Source organism: Hypomesus nipponensis, chromosome 13 (assembly GCF_054491055.1).
Source record: "Hypomesus nipponensis isolate SF chromosome 13, ASM5449105v1, whole genome shotgun sequence".
Taxonomy (NCBI): Eukaryota; Metazoa; Chordata; class Actinopteri; order Osmeriformes; family Osmeridae; genus Hypomesus; species Hypomesus nipponensis.
The window spans coordinates 17,339,818-17,363,994 of record NC_140373.1 but is presented as its reverse complement, the minus strand read 5'-3'; the positions used below and the strand labels follow the sequence as shown (position 1 = coordinate 17,363,994).

The window sequence follows — 24,177 nt, the reverse complement described above, 5'->3', positions numbered from 1 at the left end:
TGGTGACGATTATAGACTCCAGCAGTGAACAGAGTTGGCCCCGCTAGGATGAAGAAGGGAAACAGAAGGAGAAAGACAGAAAGAGGTAAAGAATAATAGTGGCTGGCAAGAAAGAAAGGATAAAGGCCGTAAAGAGAGAAACTGTAACGCAATCCACACATCCACACTGACATGCATTGTCGTAGGGAAGTGAGGAAGACAGAGAGATAGAGAGGGGGGGGAGAGAGAGAGAGAGAGAGAGAGAGAGAGAGAGAGAGAGAGAGAGAGAGAGAGAGAGAGAGAGAGAGAGAGAGGAAGCTAGAGAGGGAGCAGAATTCGTATTTCCTCTGGACCAGTAGCCTAGCTTGTGTGTGAATGACAGACAGGGTTCAGATCCAGAGGCTCAAGGACTAAAGCTGAAATTTGTCAGCTTTTGATCCCCCTTGTTTCTCAATTATATGGTTTTCTTCTTTGAACATTTTTCTAAAGTACTGCCGAAAATGGACTCGCGCCCGCTTGTCAGCACGGGCATCCCTACACCGGACCCGACTCGTGCCGCTGTGACCGGAGCCCTGGAGACACGCGCGCCCTGGAACATCAGCGCTGTAAGTGTGCACCGACTGATGGAGCTGCCGCCTGAAACCACCTCCGTAAGTAACGAAACATTTCATGCATGTTTTGCTAACCCTGTGTAGAGAAAGTGCATAACTGCTCCGCTGCTAACTTAAATCTAAACTCGTAATATTGCCATACAAAAAAGAAAGGAACCTTTTCCTGCTGCATGTGTTTTTTGTGTGTTTTTTTAATGAACGGTCGATCAATGGTGATCACAGCACTGCCGCTGTGTGACACATTTCCGTGGCTCATTCAGCGCTGCTCATGAATGAACACGAGAAGCGGGAATTCCAGAGTCGTCCTGGAGCGCATCTCGTATTAGCTTGTGAAGTACCATGACATAGAGAGCTACATAAGTCTGCGGACGAGCGTGTCTCATTACGCGTCTATTATTCCTGGCTTTCGAGACTAAGGGTCTTGTTACCGGAAAAGGCCATTCCCGGTGCGGTTTCATAGATACCGTTAATTACAGTCACAGGCGCCGGGCGCCTATTCTGCAAGTATCATATGCATTTTGTATGTGAGAAAGAATGTGTTCGCACGCCCCCTCAGACCTTCGACTTTATAAACGCAACGCATTACTTCTAATAAGAATTTGTACTTCTATTAGAGATACACCAGTGACTAAAGGACACCATCATGCTGTCGCAGGCTTGCCCTAATAAAGCAGTATCCAGTGGTTAGAGTGGAACAATAGAGGACTAACATCTGTGTTGTGATACTGGGGCAAGATGTGGTTCTCTGGTCTCAAGTCTGAAGCTGAAAACTACAGTTTGGTTTTGCGCACGGAGCACAAAGTACAATCTCCCGTCTCCACAAAGCACTGGAAACATTACAAGCCCAAAAGAACAGCATCTCAAGTTTCCAGTGTCCCTCAAACCTGAGGCATGTGTCCACTCTGCACCATCATGCAAACGGCTGAAGAGGGAATATGCTGTTTGGGTTTATCTCTGATGAGCCTGCAATTGCTGTTTCCCAGAGGCCAGATACCTCAGCTGGTTGACTGATGCAGGGATGTATGCGTGTCTGGTGCTGGCTTGTTCTGTGTGATGTACCAGTCAGGATGTGGAGGGATAGGGAGGAGAGGGGCAGAGAGGGGCAGAGAGGGGCAGAGAGGGGCAGAGAGGGGCAGAGAGGGACACAGAGGGGCAGAGAGGGGCACAGAGGGGCACAGAGGGGCAGAGAGGGGCACAGAGGAGCACAGAGGGGCAGAGAGGGGCAGAGAGGGGCAGAGAGGGGCACAGAGGGGCAGAGAGGGGCACAGAGGGGCACAGAGGGGCAGAGAGGGGCACAGAGGAGCACAGAGGGGCAGAGAGGGGCAGAGAGGGGCAGAGTGTGTCTGAGCGGCTGCGATGGGACATGTCAGACTGGACCTGTGGTGCTTGGTTGAGTTTGATCCTATATTGTTGAATTGAATTGTTTGCATTTTGCACTACATAACAATTCCTGTATATTTGTATTTTATATTGTATTTTATATTGTAAATTGGCAACTTATATTTTATTTTATGGCAACTTATATTTTATTGTATATTTTATTTTAATTGTATTCCACTTAGTATTGCTAGTTTAAGTATCCTTAGTATAGTTAGACCACATTTTTAAATGAAAAATTCCTATATGTTTATTGTATGCACCTTCCTGCCAAAGCAAATTCCTTGTCTGTGCAAACTGTCATGGTGAATAAATCCCTTTCTGGTTCTATAAACTGAAGCTGGGGGGCAGTGCGTGTTTGTCTGGGGATAGTTAGACAGCTAGGGGGCTTTATTCCTCCAGCATGAATCTGGACACCCCCTCTCCTCCCCCTCCTCCTCCTTCTTACCTTCTCTTTCTTCCCCCTCTTCCTGTCTCCATTTCCTCCTCCCTGCTTTCTCTCCACTTACCTCGTCATTGTCAGCTTCATTCCAGTTTTCACTTCCTGATGTGATGTTCTCTCAACAATTTACATTTATATTACTCACTGACCAAGACTAGCACACACACACATGTTCGCTCATGTCACCTCACGTTTAGCAGGCTTGTGCACCCATATTTGTACGCACAGACACACCAACCTCTTGTTAGATGTGTATACCACGATGTGTCAACCTCGCTCGGTGACTGCCATTGATCAGCCTCCTTAAAGACAAGCAGACAGCAGAGGAGAAAGCCCAAAGAGGCAGATTAGGGTAGCGAGGAAGGCAATGGGATGGGAGGGGGGAGAGGTAGATGAGGGGGTGAGAGGCAGGGGAGGGTGCTATACCTTGACTGGGATTGAACACATCAGTTGAACTGCTGTCAACAGGGACTCAGATGTTTACTGATGTTCTGCTGACGTCTGACCGCCCTTGTTCCTCGTAGTGCAACACACACACGCTTATACACACACATACTGTACATGTGTGTATTACTCGCTTCACATGCATGTTAATTAGGGGGCCAGCCCTTGTCTGGTCCGGCTCTAGTGTTCCACTGGGCATCCAGGTCTCTGGGCTCCCAATCACTCCCTTTCTGCTCCCTCATTCACACACTCACTCCATCCATCACCTGTCTCCTCTCTTTGCATACTTCACTCTCTTGTTCTTGATATCAAAGTTAACCACAGCAGAACAGAGAAGACCGCTGTGGGACAATCACAAGGTTACACACACACACCCACACACAAACACACACACAGACATACACACACACACAAACATACGGATTACAAGGAAATGGGTGAGTTCCGGCTTTACTATGAGTTAGTACCTAAGATTGGGAATGACAGAGGAAAGCTTTCAAGCAACTTGCCCAGTGAGTGAGTATGTGGGGGTGTTTGTGAGCATGACATGGGGACTGAGTGTGCGTCAACTTTTGAGGGAGAAATAAGAAATCAGGAGAGACAAGAAAAAAGGACATATGGAGAGAGATGAAGAGAGAGGAGGGGGGGAGAAAGAGAGAGAAAGGGAGGGATATGGAGATAGAGAGAGAGGGAGGGACAGCGAGAGATACAAGTGAATAAAGGATACAGGTCTGTATGATCCACTTTGACACACAAAAACCCTGTTCAGTTCTGAGAAAGATGAGGAACCAGGAATGTCATGCATGTCCCCCCTGAACCTGATCCCACTCTGCCAGAGTCTGTGTGGAGGAGGACAGTGTGGAGTCTGGAGGGGGAGGACAGTGTGGAGTCTGGAGGAGGAGGAGGACAGTGTAGAGTCTGGAGGAGGAGGACAGTGTGGAGTCTGGAGGAGGACAGTGTGGAGTCTGGAGGAGGAGGAGGACAGTGTAGAGTCTGGAGGAGGAGGACAGTGTGGAGTCTGGAGGAGGACAGTGTGGAGTCTGGAGGAGGAGGAGGACAGTGTGGAGTCTGGAGGAGGAGGAGGAGGACAGTGTGGAGTCTGGAGGAGGAGGACAGTGTGGAGTCTGGAGGAGGACAGTGTGGAGTCTGGAGGAGGACAGTGTGGAGTCTGGAGGAGGAGGAGGAGGACAGTGTGGAGTCTGGAGGAGGAGGAGGACAGTGTGGAGTCTGGAGGAGGAGGAGGAGGACATTGTGGAGTCTGGAGGAGGAGAAGGAGGACAGTGTGGAGTCTGGAGGAGGAGGAGGACAGTGTGGAGTCTGGAGGAGGAGGAGGACAGTGTGGAGTCTGGAGGAGGAGGAGGACAGTGTGTAGTCTGGAGGAGGAGGACAGTGTGGAGTCTGGAGGAGGACAGTGTGGAGTCTGGAGGAGGAGGAGGACAGTGTGGAGTCTGGAGGAGGAGGAGGAGGACAGTGTGGAGTCTGGAGGAGGAGGAGGAGGACAGTGTGGAGTCTGGAGGAGGAGGAGGAGGACAGTGTGGAGTCTGGAGGAGGAGGACAGTGTGGAGTCTGGAGGAGGAGGAGGAGGACAGTGTGGAGTCTGGAGGAGGAGGAGGACAGTGTGGAGTCTGGAGGAGGAGGAGGACAGTGTGGAGTCTGGAGGAGGAGGACAGTGTGGAGTCTGGAGGAGGACAGTGTGGAGTCTGGAGGAGGAGGAGGACAATGTGGAGTCTGGAGGAGGAGGAGGACAGTGTGGAGTCTGGAGGAGGAGGACAGTGTGGAGTCTGGAGGAGGAGGAGGACAGTGTGGAGTCTGGAGGAGGAGGACAGTGTGGAGTCTGGAGGAGGAGGAGGAGGACAGTGTGGAGTCTGGAGGAGGAGGAGGACAGTGTGGAGTCTGGAGGAGGAGGACAGTATGGAGTCTGGAGGAGGAGGAGGAGGACAGTGTGGAGTCTGGAGGAGGAGGAGGAGGACAGTGTGGAGTCTGGAGGAGGAGGAGGAGGACAGTGTGGAGTCTGGAGGAGGAGGAGGACAGTGTGGAGTCTGGAGGAGGAGGAGGACAGTGTGGAGTCTGGAGGAGGAGGACAGTGTGGAGTCTGGAGGAGGAGGAGGACAGTGTGGAGTCTGGAGGAGGACAGTGTGGAGTCTGGAGGAGGAGGACAGTGTGGAGTCTGGAGGAGGAGGAGGACAGTGTGGAGTCTGGAGGAGGACAGTGTGGAGTCTGGAGGAGGAGGAGGACAGTGTGGAGTCTGGAGGAGGAGGAGGACAATGTGGAGTCTGGAGGAGGAGGAGGACAGTGTGGAGTCTGGAGGAGGAGGACAGTGTGGAGTCTGGAGGAGGAGGAGGACAGTGTGGAGTCTGGAGGAGGAGGACAGTGTGGAGTCTGGAGGAGGAGGAGGAGGACAGTGTGGAGTCTGGAGGAGGAGGAGGACAGTGTGGAGTCTGGAGGAGGAGGAGGACAGTGTGGAGTCTGGAGGAGGAGGACAGTGTGGAGTCTGGAGGAGGAGGAGGACAGTGTGGAGTCTGGAGGAGGAGGAGGACAGTGTGGAGTCTGGAGGAGGAGGAAGACAGTGTGGAGTCTGGAGGAGGAGGACAGTGTGGAGTCTGGAGGAGGAGGAGGACAGTGTGGAGTCTGGAGGAGGAGGACAGTGTGGAGTCTGGGGGAGGAGCAGGAAAACCTTTTATCTTGCTGCTCTTCTTCTGGTAAACTGATGCTGGTCTACTCGTCTGGATGGTGGCAGATCCAGACCAGACAGATCCCCACCCCTCGCTCCTCGGTTTGAGGCAACGGCCCCAGTGGATGTTGGTGGTATTGCATTTCCGATTAGGTACCCAACTTATCCGGTCGGTTTTATTCTATTAACTCCAGTCAACATATCCAAAACTATCTCCCTCAATAATTTTTTTTATATTCTTGAACCTAGCTCTACTACTAGCTTTTTCATATAATATTTTTTTCATTTTTTTGCTAAGTTTGAAAACAATCCGAAATGGGTAAACTAGCAGCCCATTTATCTGCTTACGTCAAGAAAAGTTGCCTGGAACTGTGTTCGCGGATACGAACAGGGGACGAGCACAAAAGGGAACATTAGCAAATCGCTGATTTACCTGAGCTGAATGAGAACAAGGAGAAAGGATTTGATAATCTACAGTTGCCTGCTCTGCTGTAGCCAGTTTTACAAATGGTTGCACACATACATGACGGTTGTTTGTTGAGTTTATTTCCATTATTTTAAAGCAAAATTAACAATTGTATAAGCTAATGAACGTTATTATGCTCATGGCATGACAAACGTAATTATAGTCTAATATAATTAGTGATATTGCGGCATGTTAAAGCGTCATTACAGATTGTTGACATGTTCTTCTGGAGCAAAGACAAAGATTAATAAATCATGAATATTAACCATAATATTGTTATGTTTATGCAAAGTTATATCAGTTAACACAACAATGATGGCATTAACTATAACTTTAAGCTAGTAATAGTAAAGCAACACTCATCATCATTATAATAGTCACATATATAGCTCCTTTAACTTAGATTTTCTTTGCCGAGCTAGAACAACGAAGAAGCCAGACATTCAAGTTTACAGTTTCTTTAATCCGATACAATACTTAAGCAGTCATACTAAAAACACAAAGCAAAAATAACAATGTATATGTTGTGAGTGACTCATATGTGGAACATATGTCCCATCTAGAATAGGCTTATCTTACTCAAAACCAAGTGAAAGGAATACTATACCGTGATGGCATTGATTTTGATTAAGTTTGCATCATGTATCTAATTTTTAATCGAACTTATACCCCATTCTGCGAGTTTTCTGACTCTACGGCAATCTCTTAGCTCACACGCTCGCGAAAGGCTGTTGCAAAGTATGACGTGTACAGCTAGTTGCAAGTGAGTCTCGGAGCAAGGGGAACCAATGTTCTGTACAAGACCGGATGAGCCAGAGCTGGAACGATGGCGCGGTCCATTTGGCGCTCTCGCTTGCCTCACTGCGCCACTGAGTACTGTCCATAGAAATGAATCACGCCATCTTGAAAGAGCAGGCTCGCTGTGTCTACTGACACAAGTCTGTGAATCAGACACACTCTAAACTGTTGCTATTTTTAGTTAGAACTGTCATTGATGGGTAGAATATTTCAGGTCATTGCCTTCATCTTCTTGTGGCTAACAAAAATTGCTGAGATCAATCCCCATGTGCTCTTTGCACATGTGCACGGGTGCTTCATTTGCCATTGGATCGCTTTGAGCATGTTTGACCATCCTCCACCACTTTTTAGCCAAAATCCACCAAAATGCCAGTGGGCATTGCCGGTTTGATTCCTTGCCGTGCCAAATGACATTGTGTCTTTGGGCAAGCCACTTCACCCTACTTACTGTAAGTCACTCTGGATAAGAGCGTCTGCTAAATGACTAAATGTAAATGTAAGATCTTGCTAAAATCACACTTATCCCCACTTCCCTACTCTTTCACGTTGTGCTAGGTTTCCATGGTGACCAGACATGTCTTCCCCACAGTGGATGTTCCTGACCACGCTCACTACACCATTGGTTCAGTCATCCTGGCGGTGGGCATCACAGGCATGCTGGGAAACTTCCTGGTCATGTATGCCTTCTGCAGGTAGGAGGCTGCAGACATTTTACATCACAGGAAGAGCCTCCATGAGGATGATATGACAATGGCACCAGCCTTCATAAAGGTGTTATAACCCAGTTATTAGCATTCACATAGTGGTGTTATAACACAAATATGAATCCATAAAGGTGTTATTGAGGGGATAATACACTCTAAAGGTTTACAAGATGCAGGGTCTAGTTACGTGTAAAGTGCATTATTTTTCAACAACAGCAAATCTCAAATTGTCTTATCCTGCTTATATAATGGCCACTTGCCAAAGATGTAAAGTGCCATTTAAATTGTGTTTATTTAATTAAACTCGGCCAAGAAAACTAGTCACTTGATTCGTTTTCTGGTTGCTAGGCATGAGAAAGGTGCTAGTAAAGTTAGACTGTATGATCTAAAGGTCTCGACTGAACAGTTATAAAGACCTCTAGTAAGTGTTGTTTTGGGCGGCCTGTTTTAATTTGAGTTTTAGTCTAGTCTTTGTGTCAAGCTGTCATTTTAGTTTTTATTATTTTTAGTCACGTTCATACTCTTTTTAGTCTAGTCAAGTTTCAGTTGACTAAAAGTCTGAGCATTTTTGTCTTATTTTAATTAAACTTATCCATGACTATTTTCATCAAGTTTTAGTCGACGGAAACTGATGACGTTAGTCTACTTTAAGTCAATGTAAAATGTATTTTAGTCTCTTTTTAATCAAAACAGAAGTAGTCTAAGCAGTAGTCTCAGAAGGCATGTTAATGCCAAAACCATTTGTTTAAATGTGTGTATTTGTCGAGAATAAGGTATTCAAAGTCATGTTTGATGCCAAATTCAGGTCAGTGTGATTGCTATGTGAATGACAAAAGTTGCTACAGTATTTGGCCAACAAGGGATGCTTAGTACACATGCAGTCAGTCAGGCAGAAACTAAGAGCCCACTTTACACTCTCTCATACAAACAAATACACACACACTACACACACTAGTCACATGTGTTAACCCACTTTACACTCTCACAAACAAACACACACACGCTAGTCACACATTTACATTTATTCATTTAGCAGACGCTTTTATCCAAAGCGACTTCCAAGAGAGAGCTTTACAAAGTGCATAGGTCACTGATCATAACAACACAATGGCCCCAAAGCATTGTGGGTAGCCAAAACATGAAGCACACATTGTGAACAACCCAAAAATAAAGGGAAGAACCATAAGAGCATGTAGTTAAGCAATTTACAATTAAACAACATGAATTGTTAAGTGTAAGTGTACCTGTAGAAAAGCAAGCAACAGTAAAAATATATATATATATAAATATATATAAGATTAACTAGAATTGAATATTTTGCAGCGAATACAACAGTTTGAATCAGTTACCACCAACCAACAAAAGCAATAATTCTCTAAGCAAGAGTCATTGGAAAATGAGACACATTAACCACAGCCTCATGAGTTGGCTAATAATAATAACGCGATTAAACGAGACAAAATAACGTTATAACATTTTGTCTTGTTTTTATTTTGTAAACCACATCTCGTCTTGTTTATATTATAATATATTATAATATTGCATTATACATTTAATTATAGTCAAGGTTTGTTGACGACGATATTTAGTCATCATTTTACTTGACGTAAGCAACACTACCTCTAGCTATAGTCATTTATAAACTAATAAACATTTTAAGTTGCAAAAGTAATTTCCAGCAAACTAGTTATGCTAGCCAGTTTTCCTAAAGAATACATTTAAAGCTTATTCACGTTATTTATGCACATGGTCACTTAGCATTTACATTTAGTCATTTAGCAGACGCTTTTATCCAGAGCGACTTACAGTAAGTACAGGGACATTCCCCCCGAGGCAAGTAGGGTGAAGTGCCTTGCCCAAGGACACAGCATCATTTTGGCACATCTTCATATTGGCATTCTACTGCAGATACTACAGTACCATATGAGCAGTGTCGAGTGGCAATGCTGGCATAGCAGTTTAAATCAGATAGTTTCCCTTGCTTCCAAAGGCTTTCTTTATGGATGAATTGCTGGCTAGGTTACTAACAGTGAGACAATATAATGTGGATGTGCAGTGAATTGTACTGATAATCCATGTGGATGGGCAGTGAATTGTACTGATAATCCATGTGGGTGGGCAGTCATATTGTACTGATAATCCATGTGGATGGGCAGTCATATTGTACTGATAATCCATGTTGATGGGCAGTCATATTGTACTGATAATCCATGTGGATGGGCAGTCATATTGTACTGATAATCCATGTGGATGGGCAGTCATATTGTACTGATTATCCATGTGGATGGGCAGTCATATTGTACTGATAATCCATGTGGATGGGCAGTCATATTGTACTGATAATCCATGTGGATGGGCAGTCATATTGTACTGATAATCCATGTGGATGGGCAGTCATAGTGTACTGATAATCCATGTGGATGGGCAGTCATATTGTACTGATAATCCATGTGGATGGGCAGTCATATTGTACTGATAATCCATGTGGATGGGCAGTCATATTGTACTGATAATCCATGTGGATGGGCAGTCATATTGTACTGATAATCCATGAGGATGGGCAGTCATATTGTACTGATAATCCATGTGGATGGGCAGTCATATTGTATTGATAATCCATGTGGATGGGCAGTCATATTGAATTGTGATGTATGATGAAGCTCTAGCCATGCGGTTGTTGACAAACATACACACTCCCAGCCAATCTGAATTGAGTATTCACCTAGGCCTTTTTGTAATAATACACATATATAAACCTTTATATAGTGGTGTCATAACCCAGATATTGCCCTTCCTATAGTACTGTTATAACCCAGACATGACCTCCATGGATGGTGTGTGTGTCTGTCTGTGTTTAGGAGCAAGAGTCTGCGTACTCCTGCCAACATGTTCATCATCAACCTGGCAGTGACAGACTTCCTGATGTGTGTGACCCAGACACCTATCTTCTTTACCACCAGCATGCACAAAAGATGGATTTTTGGGGAGAAAGGTAACCGAATCACACACACACACCCACACACACACCCCCACACACACACACACTCACACACACACATACGGTGATAGATGTAAACATGTAGGGACACACCAGACACCAACACCTAATTCCTGGGTCCTAACACCATCTGAAACTTTAGCAACATTACCAACAAGAGCATTGTTAGAGGCATGTTTTTATCATGGTCTTTATCATGCACCGGATATCATACACCCTCACACACACGCACAGCCCCTGTCCAGTGGACGAACATGTGGGCATCCCCTCCCCCCATTCCGGCTCAGTGCTTTTCCAACTCTAACCCTAAACCCTGGTGTGCTCCAGTGCTTGTGAGCGTAACACACAGCCCTGCTGCTGCCTGGGCCTGGTGGAGAGGACCTGGATGTTCCTCTGCACTGGACTGTGGAGCTTTCATGTGACTTCAGAGACTCTCTCTCTCCCCCTATGTCGGTCTCTTCTTCCCTCTGTCTCTCTCTGTCTCTCCCTCTCTCTCTTTCTCTCTCTCCCTCCCTCTCTCTCTCTCTCTTTCTCTCTCTCTGTCTCTCCTTCCTTCTATCTCTCTCCGTCTCTCCCCCCCTCTCTCTCTTTCTCTCCCTCCCTCTCTCTCTCTTTTTCTCTCACTGTCTCTCCTTCCTTCTATCTCTCTCCGTCTCTCCCTCCCCCCCTCTCTCTTTCTCTCTATCTGTCATCATTCTCTCCCCAAGCCCCTTCACTCTCTGATAATAGTAGTGTTTGTTAGTGCATTGTTTACCAACCACTGTGTTTTGGCCCTCAAGTAACATTATAATCAGGTTCATTGATCAGTGATTCTTGGAAGCTCTTACTGTTCCCCGTTTTTAACACAGTTCCCAGGCTCTCTCTCACACACACTCACACACACACACACTCACACACATGTTGTCAGCATTGTACTGGCTGATATTTATTGTCCTCTTTATGATAAAACATAATTACTGTTGTTACATACCTGACAACGCAGGGTGTGGGAGAAGAATGTATGTTATGTTTTGTATTACCCTGTGATCTTGTGTGTGTCCATGTTCGCATGTTTAAGCTCTTCTCATACAACCCCAATTCCCCAAAAGTTGGGATGCTGTGTAAAATTAAAATATACAGAATGCAATGATTTGCTAATCTCAAACACTCATATGTCATGTGCAATAGATAATTGTAAACAATGTTTAAACTTAGGACATTTACAATTTTAAAGAAAAAAAAAGGTAATTTGGAATTTGATGGCCAAAACATGTCTCAAAAAGTTGATAATAAAAGGCTGGAAAAAGTACGTTTTACAAAATAAACAGCTGGAGGAAGATTTAGCAACTAACTAGGTTAATTGCAAACAGGTCAGTAACATGATTGGGTATAAAAAGAGTATCTTAGAGAGGCAGAGTCTCTCAAAAGTAAGATGAGCAGAGTTTCCCGAATCTGCAAAAACCAGCATCTACATATTGTGGAACCATTTCAGAATAATGTTCCGCAACGTAAAATTGTGAAGACTTCTCATCATCTACAATACATAATATAATAAAATAAATCTGAGAATTTGAAGACATCTCTGTGTAAGGGACAAAGGGGAAATACATTCTGATTCTGTAATGGAAATCATTGCATGGGTTCAGAAACACCTACAGAACTCATTTATTGAGCCGTTTGTGCCTGTTTCAGGCGTTAATTGTTTGCAAAGACGGACTCAACAATGCAGGCTATTTACAAACAGGGCACACTTGGGTGAAATTGCAGATTGCCTGCCACACGAGCGAGAACAGGCAAGTTGCGCTTTCAACATGCGTTCATGGGAGGGTCGTGGGGAAAGTGGGAGGGTCGTGGGAAAAGTGGGAGTTCCACCCAAAAAGGTGGGAGGATACGCGTAAAGTGCGCCTAATAGACTAATTATCATCCTACGTCACACGACTGTCAAGCAGGCTCAACTGCGCATGTCGGTTGCAAAAGACAAACTTCTCCCAGTTCTATTACACTTGGGGTGTTTACCAGGTCATCATATATATCTGGCCACTGGATTGCAGGGCTTGACATTAACTTTTTGAGGCACTTGTTTTTTGGACAAGTACATTTACGTTTCACTTGTCCATACACAAAAGTCACTTGACCCCGATACCTTTAAATAGTGATCGGGCAAAACTAGCCTGGCTAACGGAGGTCGCTGTCTCAGGCAAATGATGAATGAAACTGGTTTGGTTAAAGAAATGCGAGATGCTGGCTAGCAGGCTCGTATCTACAATAGGCAGTCCAACCAGACGTTTCTGGTGTAGAATGGAGTGAAATACAACATTGTGCACACTGCCAGTGAGCGACCCAAATCTGACTGATGCTAACGTCACAGGGACGCAGTCTCACTCAGATTGCCAGTTTTAAACAAATCACAAAAATAATCAGAGCAGCTGGCTAAAAGCTGAATTCTCATATCTCTTGAAAGCTGCCCTACCCGACATTTAAAATGTAGAATTGACTGTAAAACTGTAAAATTATGAACTTTGTGACATGACGTGAAGACGTTGCTGCCGCCCGACTACGCGGTCTACCGGGCAACATTCTCACTCAAATTTCAAAACTTTTGTGATCCAAATCAAAATTCTGATGTGACATATCACTGGGGAATCGCTTTCTCTCTTAAAGGCTGACCTCCTCGACCTTTTAGCCTTTTTAAATCTAACTATTTGTATGATCTGTGTGGTCCTTTTGCCGTTTTAAATGCTATCCTTTCCGGTTTTCTGCAGCCACATTGCCCGCGCATCCCGAATGTTTACAAACAAATAATTGGTCTATTATTTATTATGCTGTATTTACAAAGACTGCCAGTAAGACTGCGCCTCTATTCTGCGGGGGAAATTGTCTGCCTCTTAAAAGCAGGGGTTAACCAGGAGCGCATTTTCCTGTGTATACAAATGTACGTACGGGTGTGGTATGGTTGTAACACGTGGAGAGTTGTAACACTACCAATTCCACGATTCAGGGATAAGATAGGAGTCTTCATGTGACAGTTTCAGTTTCCTCAGACTTCCTTTACGATTCCACATGGAGGTTTTCCAGTCTGTGTTGCCGTCTCTCCTGAAGCTACAGCAGAAAATGTAATTCTGAGGTACGAAAGTAAAAAAAAGAAATGTTTTCGTTTAGTACTTCTACCATTGTAGATAATGTTGTATGAGTTATATCAGGTCAAACTGTAGTTTCTCTAGTAAAGATTGGTGTATCAACCTCCTGCTAATTTCAAACCACCGTGCCAATACAGCTAGCTAAACAATGAGTGACAGTGGCGGGGATGGTTGTAACACTTTTTTTTTAAGTGTTACAACCAAAGAGACAAGAAGCGGTGCTCGGAAATCCTCACTGATACACCAGTGAAGCTGGCATTGGAAGAGGAGGAGGGTCAAAAAGCAAAAAACATCAGATATATACATATGAATGTGCACATACGGATATGCACACGCCAACGCACACGTGTGCATGCACAAACACATACAATATGCACATACACTCCCCATATTCACACATCTTATTGTTGCAGCCATTTATTTAAAATAAAACTGTTGTTGTGGCATGTTACTTGGCTTTTGTGCATTTTGTCTTCCTGTTACAACTTACCCCAGGATGTGTTACAACCTACCCCGGTAGTGGGGTTGGTTGTAACAAAGCACCACCTTGTATTTGTCATCATCTCACCAGTCTGTGATATAGTTGAATACATTCAAATGGTTGCCATTTGTAGTAGACAAATATGGGTAAAGTTTCAGACGTGTAGCTAAAAAAGAAAGGTATTTTTAGGTGCTGAAGAAAAAGTGTTACAACCATACCCAGTCTCCCCTACTTTATTCAATGGCAGCAGGGATCCGAGCAAGGCGAAGACATAGGCTAATTTGTTTTCGAGGATGTGGATGTTCTTCTTCATGTTTTTAATCTTCATGTTTTGGTTACCCGCAATGTTTTGGGGGCTATGTTGTTTATGATCATTGACCTATATGCATTTTTGTAAAGCTCTCTCTTGGAAGTCGCTTTGGATAAAAGCGTCTGCTAAATGAATACATGTAAAAGTTTTTTTTTTTTTTTTATTGCAATACATCATACAAAAAAAGCATATAGTGAAGACAAGTGCTCATCATATCAACCATAGTATAACAACAACAAAACAATATCAGCAAAATAAAATATAATAGAGATACCCAGGACAAATACATTACAGAAACTAGAAGCAAAAGTTCAGTACAAGGAAAAAAACAAAAAAGAATGATGCTATTCTACGTTGAAGATCTCTCTGTAAATTTGTATCGTTCTATTACTGTACTTTTGGTTGTGTTTATCAAGACCAGTATGTCAGTATACAGTGCAAATTCAGGTGATAATAAGCCTGATAATAACCGTGATATTAACCCTGATGATATCCCTGATAATAACCGTGATAATAACCCTGATAATAACCCTGATGATATCCCTGATAATAACCCAGATGATATCCCTGATAATAACCCTGATGATGACCCTGATTATAACCCTGATAATAACCCTGATAATAACCCTGATAATAACCCAGATGATATCCTTGATAATAACCCCCATGATGACCCTGATTATAACCCTGATAATAACCCCCATGATGACCCTGATAATAACCCTGATAATAACCCAGATGATATCCCTGATATCCCACGCTGGAGGGACTATGTCACTCGGCTGGCCTGGGAACGCCTCGGGGTCCCCCAGGAAGAGGTGGTGGAAGTGGCCGGGGAGAGGGAAGCCTGGGCCTCCCTGCTTAGGTCGTTGCCCCCGCGACCCGATCCCCGGACAAGCGGAAGATTACGAGAGACGCGAGACGAGATATCCCTGATAATAACCCAGATGATATCCCTGATAATAACCCTGATAATAACCCTGATGATGACCCTGATAATAACCCAGATGATATCCCTGATAATAACCCCCATGATGACCCTGATTATAACCCTGATGATGACCCCCATGATGACCCTGATAATAACCCTGATTATAACCTTGATAATAACCCTGATAATAACCCAGATGATATCCCTGATGATGACCCTGATAATAACCCTGATGATGACCCTGATAATAACCCCCATGATGACCCTGATAATAACCCCCATGATGACCCTGATAATAACCCTGATAATATCCCTGATTATGACCCTGATAATAACCCTGATGATGACCCTGATAATAACCCTGATGATGACCCTGATAATAACCCCCATGATGACCCTGATAATAACCCTGATAATATCCCTGATTATGACCCTGATAATAACCCTGATGATGACCCTGATAATAACCCCCATGATGACCCTGAGGATAACCCTGATGATGACCAGATGGGGGTGGCATGTGGTGACTCTGCAGGAGTGGATCAAGTGGTCAGGTTTTTTGAATTATTCAAATGAATAATCCATGATCCTAATACCCAAACTATCTTTCCCTCTCCCATCTCCCTTTCCATCTCCATTACCCTCTCTTTCTCCTTCTCCCTCTCACTTTCCCTCTTCCTTATCTTTACTCTACTCCCGCATCCCTCTTTTCATTTTTCCTCTATCCTTCTCTTTTCTTTCCAACCCTCACCCAACCCTCACCCAACCCTCACCCAACCCTCACCCAACGTCTCCCACATGTGCCTTCCCAGGCTGTGAGTTGTATGCGTTCTGCGGCGCCCTGTTTGGTATCTGCAGTATGATGACGCTGATGGTGATTGCTGTGGACCGCTACGTGGTGATAACACGGCCGCTGGCCTCCATGGGGGTCATGTCTCGCCGCAGGGCTCTCCTCATCCTGGCTGCTGCCTGGCTCTACTCCACCGGCTGGAGTCTGCCTCCCTTCTTTGGGTGGAGTGGGTACACGCGCTCTCTCTCACACACACACACACACACACAGAAACTTTACATACATCCTTTAAAACGTGAATATAATATCGTTTTTTCCAATCAATTTGACACATTTCTCCTACTGCTCTCAAAACAGTTAACATGTTGAACTGAACACTTTGTAATTGTCCTAAACTGATTGTAAATGTTCCTTCATTTCATAGAATTTACAAATCACATGCCTCATTTCTCAAATGTTTTCAATGTAGTTCATACAGTTAAGCAAAACTTTTACATATCAGGAAAATACCATGGCAGCTCTTTCTATTGGCCTTGCAGAAATCACACACAAAAGAAAAACATTTTACATACACAATAAACCAAACTCTTATCTGTTCAATTCTAACTTGCACATGGTTTGCACATGGTTTGATTGATTGATAGTAGGTTATGTATATCCGATGAGTTAGTAATACACACAACACAAGAAACGCATATGTCCTAACTATTTACACACAATGGTCTGATAGTAATTGCAAAAACTATAAAAGGGGGAAAGAAAAACCACAAAGAAGAAGCAGAAATATAGCTGCAAGCAGCAATGAGGTGGCAAAGCAGGTAAAATAAACAAAAAACATTTTAGACATCCTCAGAACAGATTCCAAGTAAATGCAGCTTTGAATCCATCAAAGACTTGCTGGGATACGACTCAACTTCCTGTTTGCCGGCTTTGCCGCATATTTTGAATGGCTGTACCGATCAAACCGTTTAGAAAATCAAAATAATTTTGATAGTTTGTGTGAGGATTGTGAAACAGAAAACAACGTTTCATCATGCAGTGAATATTGAACAACAGCTCTGGAAAAAATGTAGACCACTGCACCTTTTTCTTTTGTTTCCAAAAATGTCGAGAAGGAACATTTTGAGTGAGGAACAGAAGGGGTTAAAAGGAAAGAAAAAGGTGCCGTGGTCTCTTATGTTTTTCCAGAGCTGTATTTCTCCAACATAAGAGTGTGTTTAGTTTGCTGTTAACTGTTTTGGGCGCAGTTACCCGAGTTTGGAGAAATCTGTCAAATCGATCAAGAAAAACAAATGTATTTCTTTTTCTCAGATGTGTACTGAAAGTGTGCATGTATTTGTACATGTATGTGTGTGTGTGTGTATGCATGTGTGTGTATGGATGTGTGTGTGCGTGTGTGTGTGTGCATGTGTGTGTGTGACGTGGTGCAGGTGCGTACGTTCCAGAGGGCTTGCTGACCTCCTGTTCTTGGGACTACATGACGTTCACCCCCCTGGTGCGCTCCTACACCATGCTGCTGTTCACCTTCGTCTTCTTCATCCCCCTCTTCATCATCATCCTCTGCTACTGCTGCATCTTCAGGGCCATCCGACGCACCACCAGGTGAGAACACACACACACACACAGCAAACACTCACACACGCACATAACCACACACATACAGCAAACACACACACAGACACTTTTACACACAAACACACTCCAAACACATGAATGCCGACATACACACACACATATGGTACAATAAAAAAAATGCAAACACCCAAACATATACTATGCACACAACCATATAAACACATATATAAAAACACACGCACACAAACACTTGAGGATGAATTATTTTCAATTAGATGACAGATACTATACAGTGCTGATTTGACGGAATGTCGATTTAGGCTTTCGGTGAAACTCATACATTGATCTTCTGCCACCACTGACAAGTCAATGTGTGCATGCTTCTGATTGTGTTTGTGTGTGTTGTCTCCGGGTGGGTGTGTGTGTGTATGGGTTTATGTGTGTGTGTGTGTTCCAGAGCGGTTGGGAAGATTAATGGGTTGAACAGTCGGGACTCGGTGAAGAGGATCAACAAGATGAACAGTGAGTGGAAGATGGCTCGCATCGCCCTCATCGTCATCCTGCTCTATGTCATCTCCTGGGCCCCCTACTCCTGTGTCGCTCTCACTGCGTTCTCTGGGTGAGTGGCTGGGCCTGCCTGCCCCCCTTCCCTCCCCCCCCCCCCCTCCCTCCCTCCCCCCTCCCTCCCTCCCCCCTCCCTCCCCTCCTCCCCTCCTCCCTCCCTCTCTCCCATGCGATCTGTTCTAACTCTGCCATCTTCACAGGCACGCTGATATGCTGACTCCGTACATGAACTCTGTTCCTGCTGTGATAGCCAAAGCCTCAGCTATCCACAACCCCATCATCTACGCCATCACACACCCTAAATACAGGTACACACACACACAGTCCTGTACAGGAGCAAACCTCACCTCTGTAGACCTGTGCTGCTAAACAGGTTGAAGTGTAGAATTGTAGAAGAATGGTCTACAAAAAGGAAAATGACCTACAATCTAGGGGTTTGTCCAGTGCAGCCATCTTCACAGCCTTGCATGGAGGTCAGCTAAAAGACATCCCAAGTCAAGAAACACTTTCAGTGTTCCACTCAAACTGTAGATAGTTAGAGATTTAGCATTTGTGATTTTTGCTAGAGCACTTTTATGTTGGGCATGCTGTGATATTAGTCATCTCATCAGGTACAGACTGGACTTTGATCCAGACCGGCCAACCAGAACCAGTCCCGTATATGCTATGCCACCATAGCGAGCGCCCTCTAATGCATGCAAATTCTGTGCCTGATTTGATGCTAGTGTGGGATTTCCACGCTTAATGCGCGCGCAGCGCTTGAGCGAATTTATTTTGCTGATTTGAGCAAACAAATCGTTTTCGGAGCTTCATATAAAACAAACAAACGGCCGTTTTATCAATTTATAAAACATTGTCTAGTGAAGGTAATTACATTTACGTTTCTTAGCCTGGTTTTCCATCTTTATATTGTCTAGCTAGCTAGCTTTCGATCTGTCAGTGTCACTGTTGTGTAAGCGGCCTAAGGGCTGCATACGTTCATTTGGAATAGACCAGCCGCTCAATCTTCTGCCCAAATTTGAATTGCTAGTAAAAAAAATGATAAGGCAAGCGGCCCTCCGGCCCAGAAGTGTTTCGGCCCATCGGCAATTCTCCCGGTGCTCCCGATGGCCAGTCCGCTACTGCGTCTCATTGGTCCTCATAACTGTGGTTAACACAACAAGGTTGTGTTCTACACCAGTGCCCACACACTCGCCACCACACCCTGTTCACAATGACCGTACATGTGAGCAAGCTCAAAGAGGCCCATCAATAAGCAGCGCTCCAAACACTCAATGACAAACGATGCCCAGAGGCCGCTTAAACAGTCACTCTGCTGGTGGACAGTACAGCTCGATACCAGAGACAGATGGTAGCAGGGCATCTCCACCTCGGTCAATGGGATTCATGGTCTCTCTCTTTCTCTCTCTCTTTCCCTCTCTATCATCTATCTCTCATCTGTCTTTCTCTCCTGTTTGCTTGTGTCTTTATGTCTCTCTCTTGACCCCTCCCTCCCCCCTCCCCCAGGGCAGCCATCAGTAGGTATGTCCCCTACCTGGGGGTGTTGCTGTGTGTTCCTAGGAGGGACCGCTTCAGCAGCAGCAGCTTCCAGTCCACCCGACAGTCAACCATCACCAGCCAATCGTCAGAGTACTACCGCCCCCCCAAGCCTCGCCTTTCCTCGCAGTCCGACAGTGAAACAGTGCGTGAAACTCTCCTTCTCCTTGTCTCTGTTCCCCTTACTGAAACACTCCTTCTCCTTGTCTCTGTCCCTCTTATTGAAACACTCCTTCTCCTTGTCTCTGTCCCTCTTACTGAAACACTCCTTCTCCTTGTCTCTCTCCCTCTTACTGAAACACTCCTTCTCCTTGTCTCTGTCCCTCTTACTGAAACACTCCTTCTCCTTGTCTCTGTCCCTCTTACTGAAACACTCCTTCTCCTTGTCTCTATCCCTCTTACTGAAACACTCCTTCTCCTTGTCTCTGTCCCTCTTACTGAAACACTCCTTCTCCTTGTCTCTGTCCCTCTTATTGAAACACTCCTTCTCCTTGTCTCTGTTCCCCTTACTGAAACACTCCTTCTCCTTGTCTCTGTCCATTTTACTGAAACACTCCTTCTCCTTGTGTCTGTCCCCCCATTCTGCGGACCAACATTGCTCAATTCTGCATGTGTTTGTGTCTGTATTTGTTTGTGTATATATGTAAATGTGTCTGTGAGTGTCTCTCTGTGTGTGTTTGTGTGTGTGTGTGTCTGAGTGCGTGCTGTCTGTGTTTGTGTGTGTGGTGTCTGTGTGTTAATGTTTGTGTGTGTGTATATGTGTGTGTGGTTTATGTGTGTGTGTTTATGTGTGTGTGTGTGTGTGTGTGAGGGGTCTCTCAGTGTGTAACAGACACAGAGGCAGACCTCTCTGCTCGGACAGCAGTTCATCAAAATTCCAGTGATGTCACCCAGCCCCGCCCCTCCAAGTCCCAGAAGTTGAGGTTGAAAGGTCATGACTCCGGGGTCTTCCAGAGAGCTGCCTCCCAGGAGCCCTCCGACCCCTCTATCTGTCACCTGCAGCAAATCACTGTGAGTGTTCAGCACTGGAACCCTCTCTATGTCTGTTGCATGTAGTCAATCTCACCTAGGACCATTGAGGCCCATTGGGTCCATATCCACTAATCTGGGAGTTGTAGAACCTTATCTACAGGATTCATGACCCTACTATCAGTGCAGTGTTTTTACTGACAGTGTGTGTGTGTGTGTGTGTGTGTGTGTGTGTGTGTGTGTGTGTGCGTGTTTCTAGGCCATAACAGAGCCGGGGGATATCTCAGAGACCAGCTTAACTGATGACCTCCCAGCCACAGTAAGCAGCCTGATCCTGCAGCACACACCACACATCTGATCAGCTGCACCTACACAGCTCCTGTTTACATCTCAAACATTCTGGAATATTCTGCTGACTCTTTTATCCAAAGCCACATATAAATAGTAGATGTAGAAAGTACAGCAGCAGATCAAGGATCAGAAGTGCCTAGTTGTTACAGTATTTCCACGGTAGCAGTATTTACGTGGTAGCAGTATTTCCACAGTAGCAGTATTTACGTGGTAGCAGTATTTACGTGGTAGCAGTATTTCCACGGTAGCAGTATTTACGTGGTAGCAGTATTTCCACAGTAGCAGTATTTACGTGGTAGCAGTATTTACGTGGTAGCAGTATTTCCACGGTAGCAGTATTTACGTGGTAGCAGTATTTCCACGGTAGCAGTATTTACGTGGTAGCAGTATTTCCACGGTAGCAGTATTTCCGTGGTAGCAGAATTTCAGCACACAGGTGGTCATCAGACTAGAACAAAACCTAATCTAAGACTGTGTTTTTTAGTGGCACCATTTGAATAATTTATTTATTATAATAGAAGCATCAAAAAGGAGCAAAAGGTAAAACAGAGAATGGATAAACTAGAGAGCACTTCAAGGACAGAGTACAAACGAAACTCTACTTGTGAAGAAAACACACATTATGATAAGGGACGGGGATGCTTAAGCCTCTTGTTAAACAATAGGCTAACCGAGACAGAACAAAATAGGGATGAGATAAGCAAGGTTTGGGTTTTGTTTTTCTAGTCATTTAGCTATATCAAGGGCCTTCTGTTGAAACGTGTTAAACTTTTCTAAGAAGTCTTTTCTAAGAAGTCAATGTCACTTTTTGTCAACCAACCAATCACAGTCATTAAAACGAGTTACTCATCCAGGTTGTGGATAGGACATCTGTAGTGGACATTGTAGATTTAGCCAGAGTCAGGATCCATTGTGCCAATTTGCTCCTTTTAGCCAGCCTCCTCCTGAGAGCAACACGTTCCCCTTGTTCTATTTGACATCAGTTTTACTGAAGTTATTGTTATAAATGTTGTTCAGTAATCTTGTTTACATAAAGTGTGTCGTGGGTTGTGTGGGTGCTGCTATAATAGTATTAATACTGATACATATTACTACTAATAAATGAAATCATCAAATTGGGGGGGTGGGTGGTTGGTTGGTGGTAAGTACTAGAGGCTCCTACACTTAGTCAGTATATTGCTTGTCTTATTGTGTTTTAGCCTCTAGAGGTCCTCATGCCTGGCTTACTCAGCTTGTAATTAATGTTATTAGGTTCACCTGGGTCTCGTTCAGCTGTGTATATTTAAGTGAGTCTGTCCCATAGCTTCCTTGCTTGGTGTTTAGTTGCTTGTAGCCGGTTGCAGGGCCGGTCCTAATTGGCGACATAGGCAGCCGCCCAGGGCGGCATGCAGAGGGGGGCGGCATTTTCCGACCTGTGTCCATTAGTGACATGAATGAACCCTCCCGCACTACAAGCAGAGGGCGCCAACGGCACCACGACGTGTCTGTGTTGTGGTTGGGGGACGGAACCCTGATTTGTGCTCCCGGGGAGGGGGGTGGGGGGAGGGGGCTGGGGGGAGATTTTTTGAATTTCTGGAATATTTTTGTGGAATGCCCCTGGACTGGTTTTGTTTTTGCTTATTTTTATTTTATTTTTTTGCTGTTCTTTGCTTTAGCTGTGGATTATTGCTCTTATTAAAACATATTCTGCATCTCAAGTTCTCCTAAGTGCGTCTTACTGATGGGTTCACCATCCTCCAGGGGTTCAAGGACTGTGAGTCGGACCCTCACACCATAGACCGGAGTTCGAGTCCCGGTTCTGACACACTGCTTCAATTGGACACACGCAAACAGTTATCAAAATAGACAGTAGTGTTGCTAAAGCCTGGACTGACACAAAACATCTTTTTCTTTTACAGTTGAGTGACGTCACGATGGACTCAGATTTGAAGGGTTGTAAAAGGACACCCTCCATCATTGTCACCTCCACATCTAGCCCCTCCATCCCGCACCAGGGTTCTCGTGACAACCAAACCCCCAGACTGTCCAAAAGTTTTGTCATAAGTAGGTCCGGGTCTGAAGCCAGGAAGCCTGTTGAAGTTGTGCGTCTGGAGACAATGTTGCCGTGTGTTGGCAGTGATGCACATTTAAACACGGATAGTGTAGAACTGCCCCACGCGTGTGTGTAGGTGTTAGTGTGTCTGTCTAAGTGTGTGAGAGTAATAATGTGATACTCTTCTCAACCAGCATGTTATTTAATATGATCTCACACACGAGTGTCCAGGGTCGTGGTTTTGTACATATGAGTGTGAGTCAAAACTGTAGTAATATTGAGAATTGTGATCGTTTGGTAAGAGCTTTGTCTGTAATAAGGGTGATTTTCTCAAGGTCAAATGTGTCCTGGAGGGGGAGGGGACAATACCTAACGTCAACAACACCATGGTTTTGTGTTTGTGCTTGTGTGTGTGTGTGTGTGTGGGGGGGGTGTGGGTGTGGGTGTGGATTGCAGGTCTCAGGGCTTTGAGATATGAAAAAGGTCACCGATGAGTGGTCTTGGTCCCTACTCTTATACAACCTCATTCCAGTGCCACATCACAAGATATGATGCAGCGTGTGTGTTTGTGCTTTCAGGGTCAATGAGATATGACATCCTTTAGGAGGCTGAAAAACAGTGCCTTGCAAAAGTATTCATTCTTTCAAACTATTTTCTTAGTACTTATTGTAGATGTAATCAAACAGGTCAATGCTTGCATACATGAGTTATGTCTGTATTTTAATCTCAATGGTTTGCAAATATTTTAAACTTTGCAATATGTTTTAACTTTGTCAGTGTGGGTCTTCATTTTGTAAAAGTAGAATGAAGACTGAAAGGTGATTTCTTTGAATACTTTTGCAAGGCAAAGGTCTTTTGTATCACTCTGAGCAATTAGATTGGAATTATTGTTTCAAATCCCAGTTGTGACAGAAAGATTAAACGGTCAGACGAGTGTTTTGTATTGGACGATTCTGTTGTTTCTTGTTTCGTACTGTCTGGTGTAAAAAATGAAAACAAATGAAAATCATTTTGAAATCTTATTGTCATTCC

At 44.6% G+C, this 24,177-nt stretch overlaps 1 protein-coding gene across 1 annotated transcript; it reads left to right on the top strand.

The window, feature by feature from the left end:
* The first annotated feature begins 479 nt into the window (after window positions 1-479).
* Window positions 480-23,749, top strand: opn4b (opsin 4b). The gene is made up of 12 exons (XM_084670546.1): window positions 480-629; window positions 7,344-7,480; window positions 10,351-10,484; window positions 16,141-16,344; window positions 17,549-17,720; window positions 18,151-18,312; window positions 18,458-18,565; window positions 19,764-19,942; window positions 20,605-20,804; window positions 21,022-21,081; window positions 23,012-23,156; window positions 23,724-23,749. The coding sequence occupies exons 1-12, from the start codon at window positions 480-482 to the stop codon at window positions 23,747-23,749; spliced, it is 1,677 nt and encodes a 558-aa protein (XP_084526672.1).
* The last annotated feature ends 428 nt before the right edge of the window (window positions 23,750-24,177 follow it).